The sequence below is a fragment of the Heterodontus francisci genome, chromosome 18, assembly GCF_036365525.1.
Source record: "Heterodontus francisci isolate sHetFra1 chromosome 18, sHetFra1.hap1, whole genome shotgun sequence".
Lineage (NCBI taxonomy): Eukaryota > Metazoa > Chordata > Chondrichthyes > Heterodontiformes > Heterodontidae > Heterodontus > Heterodontus francisci.
Window position 1 is genome coordinate 21,459,344 of NC_090388.1, and position 24,298 is coordinate 21,483,641.

Here is a 24,298-nt window from a genome sequence, read left to right on the forward strand (position 1 = left end):
CTTGCAGCTCAGACATGCTGTGTGACATAAAATTATCACCTGGGTTCACTTCTCATAATGTCGCACGTGGGGATCCAGACCAGACACATCCAATATAGATTCCAAGAAAAACAGAATAAAAGTCATTCAAGCTCCTCACACCCAGTTGTAAATTGAATTCAACAACTGTAGTAATTTTTAGGCTAACACTAAAAAGTGTTGTCAGATTGTCATAAAAGCCCAACTGGTTCATTAAAAGTTCTTCAGGGCAGAGGATCTTTCAATCCAGCCTAACCTGACTTAGATGTGTCTCTTATCCACTTGATATGGTTAACTGTTAGTGCCCTCTAATGTAACCTAGCAAGTCACTCAGTTGTTATAGCAGTTCGTGCAATAAAGGTAACCCCACATCCTGAGAACCAAAAGCAAAAAAAAGGTCATTTAAATAATAGGGTTCATTGTGTTCAGCAGCCATGAACATTTTGAAACTTCATAGGATCTACTGTAAAGTATCTGCTTCTGCCAGAGATTATCTATTTATATGAAAGTTTTGAGTGTCCACCATGCACCCAATATCGCACCTTGTTGAAAATACTAACAGATCACAACTGAACAATTTCTTACCATGGAAGTTTAAAGTAACAAGGAGAAGATCTGACAATCTAGAGAAACTTTCATCTACAGTAACTAATCTCTGATCAACCTCAAGACTACATTCCCACATGGAGTACATTCACAGTGACCTTAAAAGGGACAGGTCAGGTCAACAGCTAAACATTACAGTGGTTCTTTATACCCGACACCACTAGTGAATAAGCTCATGGGCGCCCAGCTATTTTATTTTTGATATATAAATTAAAAATCTTCCCACAAAATAATACAGATTTTTAAAATTGTCTTAAGAAATGTCAGATGGGTGCATGGTAAACCAGAATATTTCACAATTGATTCCTTATGCTGATATTTGGAATTCTTCAGTATGTTTTTAGGGTGGCCAAAGTAAAAGGGAAAATTTTAAGATGCAGTCTTGATTTTTTAATGAGAGTTTTGGAAATGTAATCCTTTAATCTTAATTGAGCTTATTATGGTGCATATGATTTTTCCTTTTCTCCCCATCAGATCATGATGAATGTAGCACGAAACAACACAGCTGTGATGAGAACGCTTTGTGTTTTAATACTGTCGGGGGCCACAACTGCATCTGCAAACCGGGATATACTGGCAATGGCACTCATTGTAAGGGTAAGTACTGACAAGATATTTATTAGCTATTTTTGGTTTGAGCTATAGTGTTAAAGTGTCAGAGACTTTAAGGAAAAAAGTCTGATGAATTTTCTTTCCTAAACTGTCCAAGCACTGTAGTGCAGTGCACATAAAAGCATGTTACTGTGTTCCTTGCATGTGGCTATTCTTCCTTCCAGGGGTAAAAAGACATGTCAAAGGCATATCTCAGGCCCAAGTTAAAATGTAATCAATATCGTATTGATGTTACGGGTTCCCGATTTTCATCAATTCATGAGCACCCAGCAAGTCTAGCGGCCACTTAATCTGCAGGCAAATAGGTGGCATTGAAATCTGAATTGACGGGAAATGGAATTGTTCCATATTAACTCTTTGCCCTGTCTATTCCTGCTGAGTAGGGCAGTTAAAATTCTTCCAGTATGTATATTTTGGTCTGATTAAGATTAATATACTTTTGCTGTAGCAATCACAGAAAGTGCAAGTTTCTAAAATAAAACAAAATAATTCTACACTTTTAACAGTCCCCTAAATAGTTCAGCTAAATCATCTTATCACAAAGCCACTCGTTGGCCAGAATTTTATCTAGGTGAAGGGGGTCTTGACTGCCGGCAAAAGTGCCGTGGTGGGCCTTCCCTGGGATCAAGGACCCTGGCAGTGGAAGTCCTGCCAGCTGAGAGCTGCAAGCCAGAGGCCGGCAGCTCTTTAACTGAGCAGCACCACCACGAAGGCGGTGGCTGCTGCTGGTAATGGATCCACCGGTAGCCATGGATTGCTGAGGGACCCATGCTACAGGTAAGTCAGGCCAGGAGGGGTTTCATGGGGGAGTGGGATGTAGGGGGTTTGGTAGCAAGGGCAGGGGGTGGCTCTCAGCGGGCCACCCTGATGTGGGGGCCCTTGTTCGGGCACTAAGTGCCTTTGACAAGGGACCACTCCCCCCCCACCGGAGTCAGCAAGTGACCCGCATGAGTTTGCTTGGCGTGCTCCCGCTTGGCGACAGGCCTGCCTGCCGCTGGGCTAATTCCGGCCATGGCATGGGGACCTTAATTGGGCATTAATCGCCCACTTAAGAGCCAAATTGGTGGTGGGTTGGGAAGGCCTTTTTCAGGCCTTCCCGTCCTGGACTTAATTTGGGTGGAGGCAAGGTGGCGGGGGAGAGCATAAGATTCCCCCCATTGGTCAAGATCAGGCCATTGCCTATGACACACCACCAAAAATGGCTTTGGAACGGAGATGATCTTGGCTTTCTCATTCAAATGGGGAAAATAAGTGGTGCAGGGAAAGCTGCTTCATTGAATTGAAACTCATCATATTAACCCTGGGAATGCCCAGTGCTATAAGTTACAAGGTCAAAGGTGGTGAAATTGGCCTACACCAGCAGCATAAAATGGACTCATAGCAAATTGGCAGCTGACCTTTCATTATGCCAGTTATTTTCCATTGCCTTGAAAATGTTGCCAAGATTTATATTTTCAAATCATTTAAAAGTGACAGAGAGACTAAAAAACAAGTCTTCAAAAAGAGTTTGAACTATTGTTGTGGGAACTTGTTGTCCTGTTTTGTCTATTCAATTCTTATTCCAAAGAATGTGCCTAATATGCTTCTTTTGGGCCTCCTTATCTCGAGAGACAATGGATACGCGCCTGGAGGTGGTCAGTGGTTTGTGAAGCAGCGCCTGGAGTGGCTATAAAGGCCAATTCTGGAGTGACAGGCTCTTCCACAGGTGCTGCAGAGAAATTTGTTTGTTGGGGCTGTTGCACAGTTGGCTCTCCCCTTGCGCCTCTGTCTTTTTTCCTGCCAACTACTAAGTCTCTTTGACTCGCCACAATTTAGCCCTGTCTTTATGGCTGCCCGCCAGCTCTGGCGAATGCTGGCAACTGACTCCCACGACTTGTGATCAATGTCACACGATTTCATGTCGCGTTTGCAGACGTCTTTATAACGGAGACATGGACGGCCGGTGGGTCTGATACCAGTGGCGAGCTCGCTGTACAATGTGTCTTTGGGGATCCTGCCATCTTCCATGCGGCTCACATGGCCAAGCCATCTCAAGCGCCGCTGACTCAGTAGTGTGTATAAGCTGGGGATGTTGGCCGCCTCAAGGACTTCTGTGTTGGAGATATAGTCCTGCCACCTGATGCACTTACTCAAGAATTCACGACAGCAGACAGGTGAAAAATATTTCAAAAGTTTACTTACACATTGTCATCAAGTGCAAGCACTCACAACTTGTACAGTATACTACCCGTCAAGACATGAGGTGATCAGTCTTGGACTTGTGGCTGCACTTTGTTCTCTGAGTCCCAGACTCAGGGTGCTTCTTGCGAGTGTTGGTCCCAGGTTCTTGTGCCATCCCAAGTTTCAGCTAGGGGTTAAATCTTGTTTCCAAGACCCACCCCTCTTACTTACTCATAGGGGTTTGTATAATGACATAATGATAATTCCTTATTTGGTTTAGTAAGAGCACTTCGCATTTCTTACACTTCCCCGGTGTCTAACCGTATGTCTAATCATATCTCGTATTTATAGCAACTCCTTGTCTGGCTTGTGCAAGGACACTGAGTCTGCTAGCATCTCATCCTGTTTCAGCCTATTTTTCTGGACTGTCTGCATTCCCTGGGCCATCTGTGTGCTGCTCTCCTTTTTACCCAACCCCCCTATGTTTCAACTGTGTATTGTTATGTGACTGGCCCTGTGTCTCAACTAAGGTCTTAGTGTTTTTACTGGGTCCACAAACTTCAGTGGAAAGAGGATCGGGCGTGGTGAAAAATTGTCTTCCGATTCGCTATAAGTCTGTTTTGCGCTGTGCGTAGACCAATTTCATCCCCCATATGGAACAGAAATCTTATCATACAAGTCAGATTGTAAATTGTATTCAAAATTGAATGAACCCCCGAGGTTTGGACCCCAGGGGGATTTTAATCTGGTGGCAGGGGTCTCGACGTCTGGAGGAACTGATGCCGAGATTCCTGCATCCCCTCTTCTACGGAAGGTGCACCGAATTTAGTGCCAATCAGGAATTTAAGTGGACAGCGACAGGTCTTCCACAGGATCAAGGACCCCGTGGCAGAAGTCCGCCTTTGCAGAGCTGCCAGCCAATCAGAGGCCGGCAGCTGCAGCACCACTGCGGAGGCGATGGTTGCTGCCGCAGCTGCACCGACCAGAGGTCGAGGAGCATCGCTGGAACCTGGCCTCAGATAGGTCAGGGCAAGAGGGGTCTTGCGAGGTGGAAGTTATGAGGGAGGGTGGCCCTCAGTGGGTGCCCCCCCACCCAGTGGGTGCCCCCCCACCCCTTTCCCGAAACCTGGTCCCTCGTTCAGGCAGTAAGTGCCTTTGAATGAGTGTCTAACTTCCCCCATCCCCCGCCAGGAGCCGGTAAGCAGCTGTTCTTCATGCCATGCTTCCCATGAGGCAACAGGGCCGCCTGCCACATGGCTAACTGCAGCTGTGGCAGCAAGAGGCCTTTAATTGGGGGTTAATTGCCCAGTTAAGGGCCTCAATTGGTGGTGGGACGGGTAGGACGCTCACAGGCCTTCCCATCCAGGGCTAAATTTTGGCAGAGGTGGTATGGAGGCGGGAAACCCCCCCCCCCCCCCCCTCCCACCAGCACCATCCCACCTGATTTTATACTCTCCCCACCTCCAATGCCCCCCCCCCCCCCCAACATGAGTTCTATGGCTTGTGACAGTCACATCATTTACCAGCTATAAATAGAAACAGCACTGTACAGATGCTGGGCTTTATGCTCATTGCTTTAGGAGCTAAACTGGCATTTTCAGTTTTCCACAGGCAGCTGTTTATCAAATATATTAAAAGTCTTCACAACGGTTTCCAAGAATCAACACTCAGTTTGATTATTATAGAGATCTCTCACATCTTGCTATTATGGTTTCCATAGCTATGGTGCTGCTGATGGAACCCTATTCGTGCAAGGTTTCAACAACAAAAAGTATTGAAATCTAATAAATAATAGTCTTTAAGTAAGTTTCTCATGTAAGCAGTACTGCTTAATAATTACCATGACCATTATATCCAAGTATGTGGAAACACAGTACAGGCACAATTTTTGTGTGGAATGATTGAAATTGTACATTTAGAAAAAGCACTGCTGAACATTTGTGAAAAGCAGACATTGTAATTTTCATACCAAGATCTGACTGTAATATGAGAAGTTCAAATGCAGAATTAACCATTGCCCGATGAACCATAAAATAAAGAAAGATTGCATTTAAAAAGCACCTTTCATGACTACAGGATTGTCCAAAGCACTTGACAGCCAATGCAGTACTTTTGAAGTGTAATCACTGTTATAATGCAGGAAACGCAGCAGCCACAGCAAACTCCAAAACAGCAATGTGATGATGACCAGATAATATGTTTTTGTGAGGTTGAGTGAGGGATAAATATTGACCAGTGTTACCTTCCCGGCTCTTCTTCAAAATAGTGCAATAGGATCTTTTACGTCCACCTGAGAAGGCAGACAGGGCCTCAATTTAACATTACATCCAAAAGGCGGCACCTCTGACAGGGCAGCACTCCTTCAGCTTTTCTGAGGTCCTGGAGTGGGTCTTGATTCCACAACTTTCTGACTCAGAGGTGAGAGTGCTACCAACAGAGCCACAACTGACACCTTGTTTAAACCATGGTTATTGATGTATTAAGACTCATGATGACTTCAGTCTTGCTCCTAAGTAACCTAGCACAAATTCCTTTGATACACAAGAACACAAGAAATAGGAGCAGTAAGAGCACATGGCCTGTCGAGCCTGCTCCACCATTCAAAACCACCGTTGCTGCTCTTGTGCTTCAACTCCACGTTCCCGCCTATTCCTCATATCCCTTGATTCCCTGAGAGTCCAAAATCTGTCTATCCCAGCCTTAAATGTATTCAACGATGGAGCATTCACAACCCTCTGGGGTAGAGAATTACAAAGATTCACAACCTTTGAGTGAAGTAATTGCTCCTCATCTCAGTCCTAAAGGATTGGCCGCTTATCCTGAAACTGTGCCCCTGTGTTTTAGATTCCCTGCCCTGCGGAAACAATCTCTGTGTCTACCCTATCCAGCCACTTTTAAATTTTTATGTTTCAATGAGATCGCCTCTCATTCTTTTAAACTCCAGAGAATATGCTTTCCTCCTAAAAACCATGAGACGCCATTACACTTATAATGGTTTTCTGTGCCTGCACTCTGTTACCTAATCAAAAAATAGATTGAACCAAAACAAATAAAACTATCAAAACTATGAGCTTAAATCAGGGCTCAGTTTGATGCCTATCCCATATCCTGTGATAATTAACTGATTTTTACAGAAAAAAAGTAAAAGGTTTTGCATTCTTTCTGGACCACACTCAAAAAGTAAATGTATACAACAGAATTTTACTTGCACATTCAACCTCATCCCTCAATAGATAAGCTTATGGGAGCTAATGAAGGTATTCTTCTGGAAGGAATGTAGAAGAAACCCACCCAGCTAGAAAATGATAGAATCAAATCAACTGCCCAGTTGACACTCAGCCCAATTTTACTTTCTGTTGAAGTCAATGGAAAATAAAGGTCGGACATGGTGGTAAACTACTAGCTGATCTGATCCAGTTAGTTCCCAGCCAGGAGGGTTAGGTTAAAATGACCCTCCTCTGTTCCTCCTAAGAATTGTAAACCGATACTGACAGTTTCTTGGATGGTCTCACTGAGGGTATAGTTATGTTGTCACTTACTGGATGAAAGTGGGCCTACCAACTGAACTGGATAGCCGCCCAACAATAGGCCTTTGTACAAATATCGGTGTTTATGAGTGTCGGCATTAACATGGCGATACATCTACCGACCAAATTAATGGCAATTTTAGCAAGTTAAATATCAACCCGACACTGCCTGGACTCAAGACAGCGTGGTGTGAAGCTGAATTTAATAAGTGCTCAGGTAAACCGTAGGATTTCCTGAGCAGTATATAGATTGAAGCAAACTTTAAAAAAAATTATATATAGAGAGAATGTAAAAGCTGGTGCTCTCAAAACATTTAAACATTTAGCAGCTGGCAATACAGTCCTACTCAGGCAGCCTGACTGGGATTCCCAGCCAGACAACAGGACAATGTTGCACTCTACAGCCACCAACCTCAGATCAAATTATATATAAAATCCCATTTAACAAACTTCGGTTGTTTTCTGATCCCCAAGAAACAAATTTAAAATTCTAAGAGGGTCAAAATACTCAGATATTTCTACGTAACCTTATTATATCAAAAATAAATACAGAAAATAATAGAAACACAAAGTGAGGCAGGCAGCATATAAAAGAAATAAAAACATACATTTCGGGTGAGACCCTTCATCAGGTGCCTTTGACCTTTTGGGGATTTCCCGTAGTTTCTGATTTTGGCAAGTTAAATGTTGACCCCATGCTGCTTGGGTTCAAGACCGTGCGGTGTGAAGCTGGGTTTCAGAGTTCAGATGTTTTATCACAACTATGATTATTTAGTCTTGCTAAAAACAGTGGATCCAGTGTGTGAAAATAAAGGTTAGCAAGGTTCAAAACAATTTATTAAATAAAAATGTGCATCAGAGTCAATTTTCCACATGTGTGCGTCTTGCTAAAACTAACATAGAAAAGTTGGTTAAAGTGATTGCTCACACAGATCACTGTCATTGACTATCTGCTGTTCACGATTCCATTAAGGATATCTATTGAAGAACTACATGCAGTTTATTCCCTGAAAAAGTTGCTAAACGCATGAATAGTCGAGTGCAATAGCAGTACGATCATTTTGTAAGCTCTTTTGAGAAGGGGGCGGGGGGTGGGGGGGAAGAATACTCCAAATGTGAAGACAAATGTGTGTTTCAATAGAACTAATCTATAGACGTTCAAACTGAAATGTTATACGGTCAGTTTTACATCATCACCTGTGACAGAGTGACATTACTTGCAATGTGTACCTAACACAGGAAAGTTCAAGCTAGATGGGCGAGCTTTCCTGTCCCATTTGCTCACCCAGTTTTGTGTAGGAAAACTGGCTTCTTACCATATTGTCAAAGAGCATTTCCCAGTGCAGGACAAAGATTCTGTTCACAGCAGCCCCACCACTGTAAATATCTCCTTCTTGCCTTTTATATGGAATATGGAAGAACCAAGTTTTGTGTTTGAAGTTAAAGAATTCCCTTCGGATTTACCACTGGCAGTAAGATTCTCCTGTACTGTCTGAAAATGCATCTGCAGACTGAGAATGAAAGAATTGTACAGCACAGAATGCAGCCACTTGGCCCATCATGTCAGTGCCAGCTCTCTGAAAAAGCTCTACAATTAATCCTGCTCTTTTCCCATAGCCCTGTAAATTTTTCCTTTTCAAACATTTATCCAATTTCCTTTTGCTGCTTCCGTCGCCCTTTCAGGCAGTGCACTCCACATCACAACAACTCGCTGCATAAAAAAGTCTCTCATCTCCCCTCGGATTCTTTTGCCAATTACCTTAAATCTGTCTCCTCTGGTTACTGACCCTCCTGCCAACGGAAACAGTTCCTCCTTATTTGCTCTATCAAAACCCTTCCTAATTTTGAAAATTCACCCTTTAGCACTTGTTCTCCCTGAGATTAAAAAAAATGTTATATAAATTTCCAGCAGCCGATACTAGATTCAGCTAGAGGTTCTCAACTGAGGATCCACAAGAATGTTTCAAAAGGTCATTCAAAAATAACCAGAGAACGTGTAGAATGGAGGCCTTGTGTAATCAGCCTATGCCTCTCTCTTGTTCTCTAATGAATTTTTCAACCCACTCAAGTGCCACAAAGATTTGATTCAGCCATCGGCCAGTAACTGAGCTTCGCCACTCATGCAGGCATAAGAAGGTTTGCAGCTACAACACCTCACCTGAGCTTCAATCTGGTGCCCAGCACCAGCAACAAGTTTCACATTAATAATAAATATTTATGTTTAATTGCATAACGAATTTTATGCAGAAAAATACCTGTGTTGTGTTACAGGGGGTCCATGCAAATTTTATAACATGGGAGGGAGGCTTAAGAAGCAAAAAGATCCAGAACCCCTGCATTAAGCTACCTTACCCTCCCCACTCAGATGAAAATAAAATTATTCAAGAGGCTTGCATTCTTTTATTCTTTAATTTGGTGCCAAATAAATCTACTCTCTGGGTGAGATTGTGTCCAAAGGAGTAACGACTTCTTGCAGTATTAGTGCACTGAGTGAATATCAGGTGAGCATGATTGTACTCAAGTTTTGATAGCATACTTCACAAAACTATTTTAAGATGAGAATGTTTTATTAGCTTTAATCCAACACAAGAATAATTTGCTTACACTTTTAGCTATCATGAAGACTTCAAGATTATCATGGAATGATTGATGTTTCAAGAACTAATGCTCTGAACATAAAAGTTCACAGTTTTAGTTCAGTCTTCCAAACCTATATGTTAAATGTAGCATTCTTTATTTCTCCAAGTTAATAGTAAAGACTGCATCGTAAAAGTCACAATACTATTAAAAGAAAATCTCTGAAATAATTACAGAACTTTAATTAGGAGATGGTGCGATGCTTTTTCCTATTACAGTTTGGTAGTGGGATTAACAGCAATATGTAAGCTATAAGGAGTTGGAATTCAAAATATAATATTCTCTGTATATTTATTTCATGCAAATTAAAATTCATTTCCCTAATGTTTTTGAATCAGGTGGATTTCCTTTTCACCACTAACAACTGATTCTGCATCCACTGTCTCAATTGAGATTATTTAAAAGCACATTTTACCAATCTTTCTTCACAGAATGGATTTATTGCCATTTAAGAAGACAGTTTGAAAGAAGTTACAACAATAGTAACTTTTAGAATAAAATCTTTTTGCTTTCTACCAACAGCGATACACAGTCGTAGCAGTAAACCCACTGTCACCTGATCCAACTATTTCCACAGTGTGCTGGCAGATATGCCAGGCTTCATGTGATGCAGTCACACTTTATTGGCAGCTATGGCTGGTATGAAGTATCTGGCCTGACTGGCAGTGCACAAATAGCTCCAGGCAATTCATTTTCAGACTTGCCCTGTCTCTCACTTGGGAAATTATCCAGGCTTTGACTGGTATATTCCCTTGATGGTATGGCCAAGATTGGGAATTTGGCTTATGAGAAATGAAATCACATCCTTCCTCCCAGTGTCATGGCTCATGATACATGATATTGGTGTGTTTTTTTAAAATCTCCTAATCATTTGGACTGTAAGCTTCATATGGCCATGCAGCCTTTCTCTTGGTCTCTGCTAATAATTGCCCTTAGGGAAAATTGATTTCTTCCCCCTATCTTCCCTTTTGCTTGGGCTTTGCATATTAGTAGAGTTAAAAAGCATTATCAAAGTGCCACTTGGAAGATCAAAGCTTTTCTTAAATAAAATGACACTTGAAATCACTGCTGCAAAATCTGCACAAGTGGTCGGGATTCAGATCTGACGAAATTTAATATTTATCTTCCCATTACATTTCTACTCTTAACAATGTGAAAATGTTCAGAACTCAGAATCAACAATAAACAGTGAGTGTTAAATGCAAAACGACATACTTGAAAGAAACCAAGGTAAACAGATTTCTGTGGCTCAAGTTAACAAACATAAAGAAAACCTTGCTCTAACATGGTACAAAAAGATGGGGATAAAGAAACTATTCAATGATGGATGAATTGCTCTTTCCTTTTGGGCCACTGGTTATAAACCACTGAATAGCCATTGAAATGATATGAGCAAGTCATTGAATTATGCTTATATTAAATGTGTTTATCATGTTATGACAGTAAATTATAGATTGTACATTCTTTCACGAGTCTGTCAGCTTGTCCATGTGTGGCGTGCATGACAAATTGCACGAGTGAAAGAGTTTCATAAGAAATTATGTCACACATGCCTTCAAAAACACATTTGTAATCATACTTTGAGGAAGATAAATGAAAGGACCAGATAAAATATTGACAGTGAGCGTTCCACACTTGTATAGTTTCTACCCTTGTGATTTATTTTCTTTGAAAAAAATTGAAAAGTGTATATTAAATGATTATAAGTTATCTTGCAAGTGGCACTTTTAAATGATGCTTTTCAATTTCAGATGTGTAATGAAACAAGGCAGCATAATGTGCAGTGTCCATCAATGTCCTCATTTAAATAAGGCTGCTTTTATAGTGCAGGGCAGTCCCTGAACTGTTTGCTGTTTCCTTTTCCTCATGTCAGTATTTTTAGGCTTAACCCTCCCCAGTATTTCAGTAATTTCTAGCGGTTTTACCAACTTTTCTTGAAGTTCAGGACACTTTTTGGCTTGTCCTGGAAAGGTTTTACTATTAGCAGCCTTTTCAAGGGTTATTTTTAATGTTTGACATTTATCAAATATATTGCTCATCATCGGGAGGGGCGGTGGCATAGTGGGTGATAATGTCACTGGGCTAGTAATCTAGAGAACCAGGCTAATTCCCTGGGAACACGGGTTCAAATCCCACCACGGCAGCTAGTGGAATTTAAATTCAATTAATTAATGAATTGAATGAAAATCTGGAATTGAAATTGAAGCAATGTTGACAATGAAACTACCATCAATTGCCGTAAAAATCCATCTGGTTTACTAATGTCCTTTAGGGAAGGAAATCTGGCATCCTTACCTGGTCTGGCCTATATGTGACTCCAGATCCACAGCCCACAGCAATGTGGTTGACTCTTAACTGCCTCTGAATTGGCCTAGCAAGCCATTCAATTGTACACAACTGCTACACAAAAGTTGAAAACTGGACAGAGCACTTGGCATCAACCTAGGCACCAGAAATGATGAAAGCAAACCCAGCCCTGTCAACCCTGCAAAGTCCTCCTTACTAACATCAGGGGGCTTGTGCCAAAATTGGGAGATCTGTCCCTAGACCAGTCAAGCAACAGCCTGCCATAGTCATACTCACGGAAACATGCCTTATATTATTAACTGTATAAATCATTGGTTAGGCCACAACTTGAGTACAGTGTGCAGTTCTGGTCACCTCAGTACAGAAAGGATGTAATTGCACTAGAGAGGGTACAAAAGAGATTTACGAAGATATTGCTGGGACTGGAAAAATGCAGCTATGAGGAAAGATTGGATAGGCTGGGGTTCTCCTTGGAACAGAGAAGGCTGAGGGGAGATATGATTGAAATGTACAAAATTGTGAGGGGCCTGGATACAGTGGATGTGAAGGGCCTAGCATTAGCAAGAGAGATCAGTGACTAGATTTAAAGTGATTGGTAGAAAGATTAGAGGGGAGATGAGCCAGAGGGTGGTGGGGGGGTCAGGAACTCACTGCCTGAAAGGACAGTAGAGGCAAAAACCCTCAACTCATTTAAAAGATGTCTGGATATCCAACTCAAGCACCGGAACCTATTGACGAAATTCTGGAAGGTGGGATTAGACTTTATGGCTCGTTTTTTGGCCGGCGCAGACACAATGGGCCAAGTGACTCTTTCTGTGCCGTAAACTTCCTGTGATTCTATGATTCTATATCAAAAGTCCCAGACACCACCATCACCATCCCTGGGTATGTCCTGTCCCACCAGCAGGACAGACCAACCAGAGGTGACGGCACAGTGGTATACAATTGAGAGGGAGTTGCCCTGGAAGTCATCAACATTGACTCTGGACCCCATGAAGTCTCATGGCATCAGGTCAAACATGGGCAAGGAAACCTCCTGCTGATTACCACCTACTGCCCTCCCTCAGTTGATGAATCAGTACCCCTCCATGTTGGACACCACTTGGAAGAAGCATTGAGGGTGGCAAGGGTACAGAATGTACTGTGGGTCGGGGACTTCAATGTCTATCACCAAGAGTGGCTTGGTAGCACCACTAGTGGTGAGCAGGCTGTGTACTGAAGGCCATATCTGCCAGACTGAGCCAGTGGCAGGTGGTGAGGGAACCAACAAGAGAGAAAATCTAGACCATGTCCTCACCAATCTACCTGTCACAGATGCCAGTACTGGTAGGAGTGAAATCCTTGTGAAAACAAAGTCCCATCTTTACATTGAGGGTACCTTCCATCGTGTTGTGTGGCATTACCATCATGCTAAATGGGATAAATTCAGAACAGATCTGGCAGTTCAAAACTGGGCATCCATGAGGCACTGTGGTTCACCAGCAGCAGCAGAATTGTATTGAAACACAATCTGTAACCTCATGGCCCAGCATATCCCTCATTCTACCATTACCCTCAAGCCAGGGCATCAACCTTGGTTCAATGAGGAGTGCAGGAGAGCATGCAAGGAGCAGCACCAGGCATACCTAAAAATGAAGTGGTGAAGCTACAACACAGGCCTACTTGCATGCCAAACAGTGGAAGCAGCCTGCAATAGATAGATCTTAGCAATCCCACAACCAACGGATCAGATCAAAGCTCTGCAGTCCCGCCACATCCAGTTGTGAATGGTGGTGGACAATTAAACAACTAACAGGTGGAGGAGGCTCCACAAATATCTCCATCCTCAATGATGGGTGAGCCCATCACATCAATGCAAAAGACGAGGCTAAAGGATTTGCCACCATCCTCAGCCAGAAGTGCCGAGTGGATGATTCATCTCAGCCTCCTCCTGAGGTCCCCAGCGTCACAGATGCCAGTCTTTAGCTGATTCAATTCACTCCACATGATATCAAGAAACATACGAATATACGAATTAGGAGCAGGAGTAGCCGACTCGACCCCTCGAGCCTGCTCCGCCATTCAATAAGTTAATGGCTGAACTGATTAGTCCACATTTCCACCTACCCCCGATAACCTTTGATCCCCAATTATCAAGAATCTATCTACCTCTGCCTTAAGAATATTCAAAGACTCTGCTTCCACTGCCATTTGAGGAAGAGAGTTCCAAAGACTCACGACCCTCTGAGAGAAAAAATTTCTCCTCATCTCTGTCTTAAATGGGCGACCCCCTATTTTTAAACAGTGACTCCTAGTTCTAGATTCTCCCACAATGGGAAACATCCTTTCCACATCCAAATTGTCAAGGCCCCTCAAACTGAAGGCACTGGATACAGCAAAGCTTTGGATCCTGACAACATCCCAGCTGTAGTACTGAAGACTTATGCTCCAGAACTAGCCACGCCCCTAGCCAAGCTGTTCCAGTACAGCTACAAGACTGACATCTACCCAACAATGTGGAAGATTGCCCAGGTGTGTCCCATCCACAAAAAGCAGGCCAAATCCAATACAACCAGTTACCACCCCATCAGTCTACTCTCGATCATCTGCGAAATGATAAAAGGTGTCGTCAACAGTGATATCAAGCAGCACTTAAACAGCAATAACCTGCTTACCGATGCTCAGTTTGGGTTCTGCCAGGGCCACTCAGCTCCAGATCTCATAACAGCCTTGGTCCAAACATCGACAGCAAGGTGCCCTAGAAAAAAAACTGAAGTCAGTGGGAATCAGGAGCAAGACTCTCCGCTGGCTGGAGTCATACCTAGTACACAGGAAGATGGCTGTGGTTGTTGGAGGTCAACCATATTAGCCCCTGGATATCACTGTAGGAGTTCCTCAAGGCAGTTTCCTAGGCCCAATCATCTTCAGCTGCTTCATCAATGACCGTCCCTCCTTCATAAGGTCAGAAATGGGGACGTTCACTGATGATTTCAGAGTGTTCAGTTCCATTTGCAACTCCTCAGATACTGAAGCAGTCTGTGCCTACATGCAGCAAGACCTGGAGAGCATTGAGGCTGAGACTGATAAGTGGCAAGTAACATTCATGCTACACGTGCGAGGCAATGACCAACTCCAACAGAGAGTCGAACCCCCCTCCCCTAAACATTCAATGGGATTACCATCATTGAATTCCCCCACCATCAATATCTTAGGGGTTACTATTGACCAGAAATGTAACTGGACAAGCCACATGATTATTGTGGTTAAAACAGTAGGTCAGAGGTTGGGAATTCTGCAGTAACTCGCCTCCTGACTCCCCAAAGCCTTTCCACCATCTACAAGGCACAAGTTAGGAGTGTGATGGAACATTCTCCACTTGCCTCTTTGAATGCAACTCCAACAACATTCCACTCAACACCATCCAGGATAAAGCAGCACTCTTGATTGGCACCTCATCCACGACCTTCAACATTCACCTCCACCATCAGTGCACTGTGCCTGCAGTGTACACCATCTTCAAGATGCACTGCAGGAACTTGCCAATGCTTTTTCAACAGCACCTGCCAAAACTGTGACCTCTACTACCCGGAAGGACAAGGCAGCAGGCACATTGGAACACCATCATTCCAAAGTTTCCTTCCAAGTCATACGCCACCCTGACTTGGAAATATATCACTACTCCTTCATCATCGCTCGGTCAAAATCTTGGAACTCCTTAATAACACTGTGGGTGTATCAACACCACATGGGCAACAGTTTAAGAAGGTGGCTCACCACCACCTCACGGGCAGTTAGGGATGGGCAATAAATGCTGGCCTTGCCAGTGATGTCCATATCCCGTGAATGAATAAATAAAAAATTAAAAAGAGCTCTGAAAGAGTATATAAATAAGATCTTATTCAATGCTATACTTCTCTGACAAGTGGAGTGAATAGTGCTAGAGGGATTGATCATTTTATAATATAAATTCTTATCCTTTTGTCTGTAAACACATTGCGTCTCCTATTTATGGATTCCTAAAAAAATGACTGTTGAATGTTTAAACTAGATAAAAATTATTTTGGAAGTAGCCTTGATTTCATACATTCTTCCTGTTTGACCAATGGAGAATCCCTGCAACAGTTTGAGCAGGGAGCAGGTAGGGGTAATTTTAGTAATTTGAAGTTGGCAAACAACAGTCAAACAATTGCCTGTTCCTCTGCCATTCCTCTTCAGCCAAGAGCTTATCCTGCTCGTAATCAGCTTCACTAGTTCTTTTGGGGCTGTATCTCATTCCTGACCTCATTTCTCTTCTCTGACAGCATCTTAATATTGAGCACCCATTAGAATCCTGGAGCAGCCCACAGTTCATAGTATTTATCAAGTATTTATCCAATTCCTTTTTGAAAGCTATTTTGGTTGACACCTTCTTCAGGTCCATTAGGCTTTGGAGACAGTGCAGAGATTAATCAAAAAGAAACCAAGGATGATGGATTTCAGTTATGTGAGAATAGAGAATCTCTAGGATTGTTCTCCTCAAAGCAGAGAAGGTTAAGGGGAGATTTAATAGGAATGTTCAAAATTATGAAGGATTTTGAGAGAGTAATTTAGGAGATACTGGCTGGAATTTAATACTCCCACCACACCTGGGAGCGGGCTAGGAGGTGGGGGGGGGGTGGTTTGCTGTGCCCGTCGCCTACCCACCCTTGCTGCTAATTTACCAGTTGCAAGGGGAGATAGCAAATGGCTTGCCCGCCCCAGGCCATTTGAGGCCCTCAAAGTGCCAATTAATTGCCACTTAAGGGCCTCTTCCCACTGCCGCTAGTATTTTACCAGCAGCGGATGGGCACTTCAGCACCTGAGGAGACTGCCTAGTAATATCTAGTGACCTCCTTGTAGGCTGGGATTGGGCAGGGGCCCTCCTGATTGGGCACCCTGTGCCCAACAGAGGCCCCCCCACACCCCCCCAAGAACCATGGGCCAACACCCTGCCCTAGACTCTGACCTGGCCCCAGGCTCACCTGGACAGGGCCTGGCCAATTGCCCCTCACGTGAGGCTCGACCCCCCCCTCTTACCTGTTTGGAGGTCGTCGTTCATAGGCCTCTTCTTGCTGGCTGCAGCTCCAGCAGTGGCCACCAGTCTCAGTGGCGCTGCTAGTACTGAAGAGTTGCCAGCAGCTCTTGGAGGCAGAACTTCCTACCTCAGACGGGCAGAAGCCCTGAACTGAAACCAATTAAGGGCCTGAGCCATGCAAAATAGCAGTGTGGCTTCCTGGCCCGGCAGAGGCAGCCTCTCCCCTGACTTTTCAGCTGGTGGGCAAGGCCACCACCGCACTGTTAAATTCCAGCCACTGTTTCTGCTATCGGTAGGGTCAGTAACCAGAGGACACAGATTTAAGATATTTGACAAAAGAACCAGAGGGGAGATGAGGGGAATTTATTTTATGCAGTGAGTTGTTATGAACTGTAATGAACTGCCTGAAAGAGTGGTGGAAGCAGATTCAAGAGTAACTTTCAATAAAGGAATTGGATAAATATATGAAAAAGGAAAAAGAAATTGCATAGCTATGGAGAAAGGGGAAGGAGGGAGAATTATTGAATAGCGCTTTCAAAGTTCTTTCAAAAGAGCCGACAAAGGCACAATGGGCAAATGGCTGCCTTCTGTGTTATATTATTCCATGATTCTATACTCATACTGACATAAACTTTCCACCTGAACAGATTGTTTGGGCCAATTGCACCCGGGTAGTTGCTTTGCACTGGTGTTTGTACCACAGTGACAGCTTTCTCCTGCTGATTGGAACCATGGTTCCAGCAAATATGTACATTGTCTATAACTTCCTATAATTATTAAGATGGGGATGGGTGGTTGTGGGGGGGAGGGGGAGGCGGTGAAAGTGGTGGGGGGCAATCGCTACTCAGGGAAACTCCTAGCAAGTGTAAACAAGTCATTGCAGAGTGTCCTGCACTCCTTTGATGTAATGGTCTTCAGGGAAAATAGCAGTCTTGATCAGGAACCTTGCTGCATGCTATTGAGAAAAACAAAATCACAACAATCCTAAGAACAAATTCCAAGACAGGAAACACATGAAAGCTCAGTCTAGGTAAGACCTTTATCATGGAGTATTCCTTTTAAAAGACAATTATGTAGGTGGAATATGGTTTAAAAGTATAGTAATTTGTGAGATCATTTGCAGGAGTGGGTGGGGGAAGGAATTGTGTATAATATTTTTTTTAATTTGTCACTGTTTTTAGAAATCTTAATTTTTCTCCCTTCAATGCCGCTCACTAGAGAGCCATTACTTTGAACTGCTCGGTTGATGTTAAGTGCTGGTGCTGTCATTGAATATCACTGTGGTCAGCTGAGTTGGAGGCTGATCTCAGTCAAGCATTGTCGTGTACTTGACAGGTCATGGCTTTCCATTCCGTTTCTCCACATTCTCCCCACATTTTATTATTTGACTATTTTACTGTGAGGTTATGGCTTTTCCATTTTCTGCAATTTTGTCCATTGTATTTACCCTGATTTTGGTTTTCTATCCTCTACATGTTATTTAATTTTATTGCTGAAAGGTTTTCCTCTGGTTTTATTGCATTTTGAGTAAATATTAACATTCCCTGCAAGGCATTTTCAGAGTGTCCCAACTGCAACCGATCATTTTGAAAGTGTCCACCTCATCTCAGTCGGATCTTGGAGCCTGCTGTGCATTGAACCCTGAACGTTTAACTCATGAAATAAACACATTTTGTGGAATACATATTTGTTGGCAACAGATTTATATTTGCCAAGTAGTTTCTTTCTCTTATTTAACACATTATTAGTTTCCTCTCAGGATCACCTTCTTCCATTTATTGTGTTTTAGGCCAATTTCCCTCATTTCTTTGTTGAATCTTTCCATTCTCCATTTCATTTTCTGTCCCATTCAAATGAATCTAAGTTCCTCTTGGATGCTTATTAATTAATTAAACTTTCCCCAGGGTTCCTAAATTTTACTTGAAGTTTCAAATTATTTGTGTTTATTTTTGTATAACGCTTGCGTTTTCTCCATTGAATAAATCCAAACATTAAGAACACTATTGACTAAAAGTATCTTTTAATCAGAAGATCTCCAGTTAGTGTCCCTAAAACTGAGCCTTACATATCTATCACGTGCTTTAATTTTAGAATAGTTCAAATAACTTGGCAACCCAGTTAAAGTTATTACCTGATTGATAAGCAGGAGCTGCTTCTAATTTAATGATCATCACTCGGCACAGAAGTCATAAGGTTGCTGGTGCCAAAACATTTCCATTATTGCCTGGTCATTTGTAAAAACGTTCAACTTTTAGACTGCCAGCAGGTTCTACTTCCCTGGATATTTAGTTTTGTTTATTTCATGCTCATTCACTGTGAGGCTAAAATATTACAATGATAATGTTATTCAAACATTTTATTATTAATTTATTCATGTATTAACCCTAAACTATGAAATATCTAAAATACAAGAAGGAATTTTAACTCCTTCAGCCCAGTGGAAACTGGGCAAAACAGGAGTTAAAATCAAAGCAATTCATTTAACAGCTGTTTCCTGTCTGGCCGCTATTTTAACGCTGCTGTTCTCTTGAGTGGCTGAGGCATCTGCCTGACTAAGGCAGAAGCCTCAAAAATATATGCAGATTTGGGTCCAAGCGTATAAATAAGACCCCAATGCTATGGTAACTGCTGACTGAGTGGAGTGTTTGCTACAGACATACTGCTCAGTAAAACTCGGTAGATGCTGAGCTGAGGCCTGTAAAGCAAGTGTACAACTTGCCTTTGTGGGACCATGCGTTTTCCTCCTGACGCCACTAAGAAAGTTTGGGCTGCTGCCTGCCTTGACTCCTTCCCCTACCTAAGTGTCTGTATTGTAAAACAGCTGTTTTTAAACCGTAGGACAGCTGGACTATTTTAAACCTTTAAAAAGGGGCACATCAAAACAAATACGTTTGACTGAACAAAGATATCTTAATTACGAAAACTCATCTTTTATTAAAATCATTAGGGACTTCCACGACTTGTTTCTAAGTAGGCGCCAACAAATACGCTTAACAGTTTGAGAAGTAAATTGTAGGTTTGTGATTTAATTGAAAAACTATTTCTCAGTCCTCACTTACCCTAATGCCTTAATGGATGAATCAACTGTTGTTTGTTGTGCTAAAAACACGTGACATGCTAAAAATTCTTTGGTGTTTTCACCAGCATTCTGTGAAGATGGCTGCAGAAATGGAGGCACCTGCATTGCTCCCAAAGTCTGTGCATGTCCACAAGGGTTCACAGGACAACTTTGTGAAACAGGTAAGTGCAGGAGCTGGTTTATGTTGTATTTCCAGGACATGCTAAATATCGTCACACAAGCACTTTTATTCCTGCTCAGCAAAGAAATAAATGGTGATTGCACTGGTGCATATGTCTCACCGCCCCAGCTTCATCAATCATGTAACCCTGCATCAAACAGTGACCCATACTATATATGCGATATTTCAGCAACCTTACAGTTCAGTTTATATATAAATATAATTATGGGAAGTTGCACCACAATATTTCACATTAGCAATCCAACAGTCAAGGTGGCTTTGCCTGAAGATTAGTGAGAGATTTCAGTGCCCAAAATTAATTGAAACAGGACCAATCCATCAACCACCTCATTACTGCATAGTGATCCATTGATTTAACCAGTCGCTGAAGTGTACCTGTGACTGACTGGTAATAGAGTGCTGGTAGAGTACAGCCTGATTATACTGCCAGTTCTGACACAAACTGAATGTGATTCCTCTGAAATTTATACTGAGCTTTGGCCATCTTGGTGCTGCAGGAGTTATTAAATGACCTGCCTACTCTATCTGCTGACAATTTCCCCGAGGCTGATTCTGGTTAAAGATTCTCCTCGTGTAGCCTGACATGGATTTGGATTTCTGCAGACCAGATCTACATTGAGGTCAACAGGTTAGAGGCTTTAATCCACCAGGAGGTCAGAGAAAATCCCATTACATTGTTCAGTCTTCACTTTTTGGTGCATCTCTGATGGAAATACACAAGAAATGAACGTCAGAAACTGTAATGTAAACAGGGCTTCAGGGATTTTCTGCTTAACACAGTAAAAAGCAGTCAGGTGGCACAGAAAAATGTAGCTCCATTGCCAAGGTTGATAAGAGTTGTAGTAATGTTTTACTTGGGATATGTGGTCATTACTGGCTGTCAGCCTGAACAAGCTCAGCATTCATAATGTCTAAATGCCTGTAATAGATGAACAAAATTCTACTACTTTTGCAGTAACCTTTTACCACATTTAAAATAAAATAAACTACCAGCTAATTGAACCACAAATGATAAACACTCCCAAGAATGGTGTTAAACTAATTACCAACCTCTATTAAGTATACCTCAGCAGACAGCAGATGATAAGGAGCACTACACAACATTGAATACAAAGATAATTGTCGAAGAATGCCTTAAGAAACATAATCAGTCACTTAAATAAAAGCAAAATACTGCAGATGCTGGAAATCTGAAACAAAAACATGAAATACTGGAAATACTCAGCAGGTCTGGCAGCATCTATGGAGAGAGAAGCAGAGTTAACGTTTCAGGTCAGGTCTGCTGAAGGGTCACTGACCTGAAATGTTAACTCTGCTTCTCTCTCCACAGATGCTGCCAGACCTGCTGAGTATTTCCAGCATTTCATGTTTTTATTTATAATCATTCATTTATCTGCTTCTTTTCTTCATCAAAAATATAACCACCTTTATTATACAATTTAATTTAAATTAAATCAGGCAATATTAAATTAAGTAAGCAGAGTTTTTCTTTGCAATTTCAACTGGGTCAATTATTGACAATAGTGCAATTCCCAGTTTATAGCAGAAGTGAATTTCTGAATCACTGCACAGGAGATTAGGGCTGAGGTGGTACCAAATTTATCAAAATGCAATCTCTTGGCACAGATTCAGTTCAATCTGGATCTTGTGCAGTATTAATGCAGTTCACGTATTTTTTCCTGTGTTTTCTTTTCAAGTTCCTCTTTCCATCACTTCAGACATCTCATACAACTAGGAGATTTGCCAAAAGTCTTGTCAATGACCTCACCTAGAGTTGTAGCGTCATGTACGGCAGTGAAGGTGGTCATTCGGCCCATCGAGTCCATGCCGTGCCTCCACGTAGCTATCCAGTCAGTCCCGCTCCTCTGCTTGATCCCCGTAGCCCTGCAAGCCTATTTCCCTCAAGTGGCCATCCAACCTCCTCTTGAAGTCATTGTTCGTCTCCACTTCCACCACTTGTAGGCAGCGAGTTCCAGGACATTACCTCCCACTGTGTAAAAAAAAGTGCTTCCTCATATCCCCCCTGCATCTCTTGCCTTCAATCCCTGTCCCCTAATACTTGTATCATTAGTTAATGGGAACAGTTTTTCCTTGTCTAACTTATCTAAGCCTGTCATAATCTTGTATACTTCTATTAAATCGCCCCTCAATCTCCTTTGTTCTAAGGAGAACAAACACAACCTAACCTTATAAATAAAATACCTCATCCCTGGAACCATTCTGGTAAATCTCCTCTGCACCCTCTCAAGGACCCGCACATCCTACTGAAGTGTGGTGACCAGAACTGGTTGCAATACACCAGTTGGGGCCTAACCAGAGCTTTATGAAGGTTCTGCATAACTTCCCTGATTTTGTACTTAATGTCTCTATTTACAAAGCCCAAGATCCCATATTCCTTATTAATCACTATCTCAATATGTCCTGCAGCCTTCAAAGATCGATGCAGATACACCTCTCGGGTCCCTCTATTCTTGCACTCTCTTTAGAATGTGCAATTAAGTATATATTGCCTCTCCCCATTCCTTCTTCCAAAATGTATCAGCTCACACTGCCAGTATTAAATTCCATCTGCCACCTCTCTGCCCATTCTGCTAATTTCTCTACGTCTTGTTGCAGACAGTTCATATCATCCTCACTATTTGCCACAGCTCCAAGATTGGTGTAATCGGCAAATTTTGAGATTCTGCTCTCTATTCCAAGATCCAAGTCATTTATATAGAGCAAAAAAGCAGTGGTTCTAGCACTGACCCTTGAGAATACCACTGTCTATTATCGTCCAGTCTGAATAACAAACATTTACTACGACTCACTGTTTTCTGTCCTTAAGCCAATTTTTTATGCAATTGGACACTAACCCTCCTATTCCATGAGCCTCAGTTTTGTTAACCGGCCTTCTATGTGGCACTTTATCAAACATCTTCTTAAAATCCATATAAACAACATAGGAACATAGGAGCCTGCCCCGCCATTCTTTACGATCATGGCTGATCTTCCACTTCAATGCCTTTTCCCCACACTATCCTCATATCCTCTTATGTCATTTGTATTTAGAAATCTGTCAATCTCTGCTTTAAACATACTCAACGACTGAGCTTCCACAGCCCTCTTAGGTAGAGAATTCCAAAGATTCACAACCCTCTGTGTAAAGAAATGTCTCCTCATCTCAGTCCTATGTGGCTTCCCCCTTATTTTGAAATTATGTCTCCTGGTTCTAGACTGCCCAACCAGGGGAAACATCTTAGCCGCATCTACCCTGTCTATCCCTTTAGGAATTTTGTAGGTTTCAATGAGATCACCTCCCATTCTTTGAAACTCTAGAGAATACAGGCCCAGTTTCCCCAATCTCTCTTCACAGGACAGTCCCGCCATCCCGGAAACAAGTCTGGTGAACCTTCGTTGCACTCCCTCTATGGCAATAATATCCTTCCTAAGGTAAGGGGAACAAAACTGCACACAGTACTCCAGGTGTTGTCTAACCAAGGTTCTATACAATTGAACCAAGACTTCACTACTCCTGTACTCAAATCCTCTTGCGATAAAGGCTAACATACCATTAGCCTTCTTAATTGCTTGCTGCATATGCATTAGCTTTCAGTGACTTATTGACAAGGACACCCAGGTCCCTTTGTACATCTACACTTTCTAATCTCTTACCATTTAAGAAATACTCTGCACGTCTATTCCTCCGACCAAATTGGATAACCTCACATTTTTGCACGTTATATTCCATCTGCCATGTTCTTGCCCACTCACTAAGTCTGTCCAAATCCCCTTGAAGCCACTTTGCATCTTCCTCACAACACACATTTCCACCTAGCTTTGTGTCATCTGTGAACTCGGAAATACTACATTTGGTCCCCATATCCAAATCATTGATACATATTGTGAACAGTTGGGGCCCAAGCACTGATCCCTGCCGTGCCCCGCTAGTCACAGGCTGCTAAAGTGAGAATTACCCGTTTATTCCTACTCTCTGCTTTCCGCCTGTTAACCAATCCTTAAACCATGCCAGTATATTATCTCCTATCCCATGTGCTTTAATTTTGCTAACCAACCTCCTGTGGAGGACGTTTATCAAAAGCCTTCTGAAAATCCAAGTATACTACGTCCACCAACACCCCTTTATCAATTCTGTTAGT

The 24,298-nt window shown here is 42.4% G+C and overlaps 1 protein-coding gene across 1 annotated transcript in view; it reads left to right on the forward strand.

The window, feature by feature from the left end:
- Positions 1-24,298, forward strand: part of LOC137379809 (protein kinase C-binding protein NELL2-like) — a 282,199-nt gene that overhangs the window by 166,937 nt on the left and 90,964 nt on the right. The window contains exons 14-15 of the mRNA XM_068051187.1: positions 1,099-1,221; positions 20,044-20,139. Coding sequence (XP_067907288.1) covers positions 1,099-1,221; positions 20,044-20,139 — 219 coding nt within the window. The remainder of the gene's footprint in view (positions 1-1,098; positions 1,222-20,043; positions 20,140-24,298) is intronic.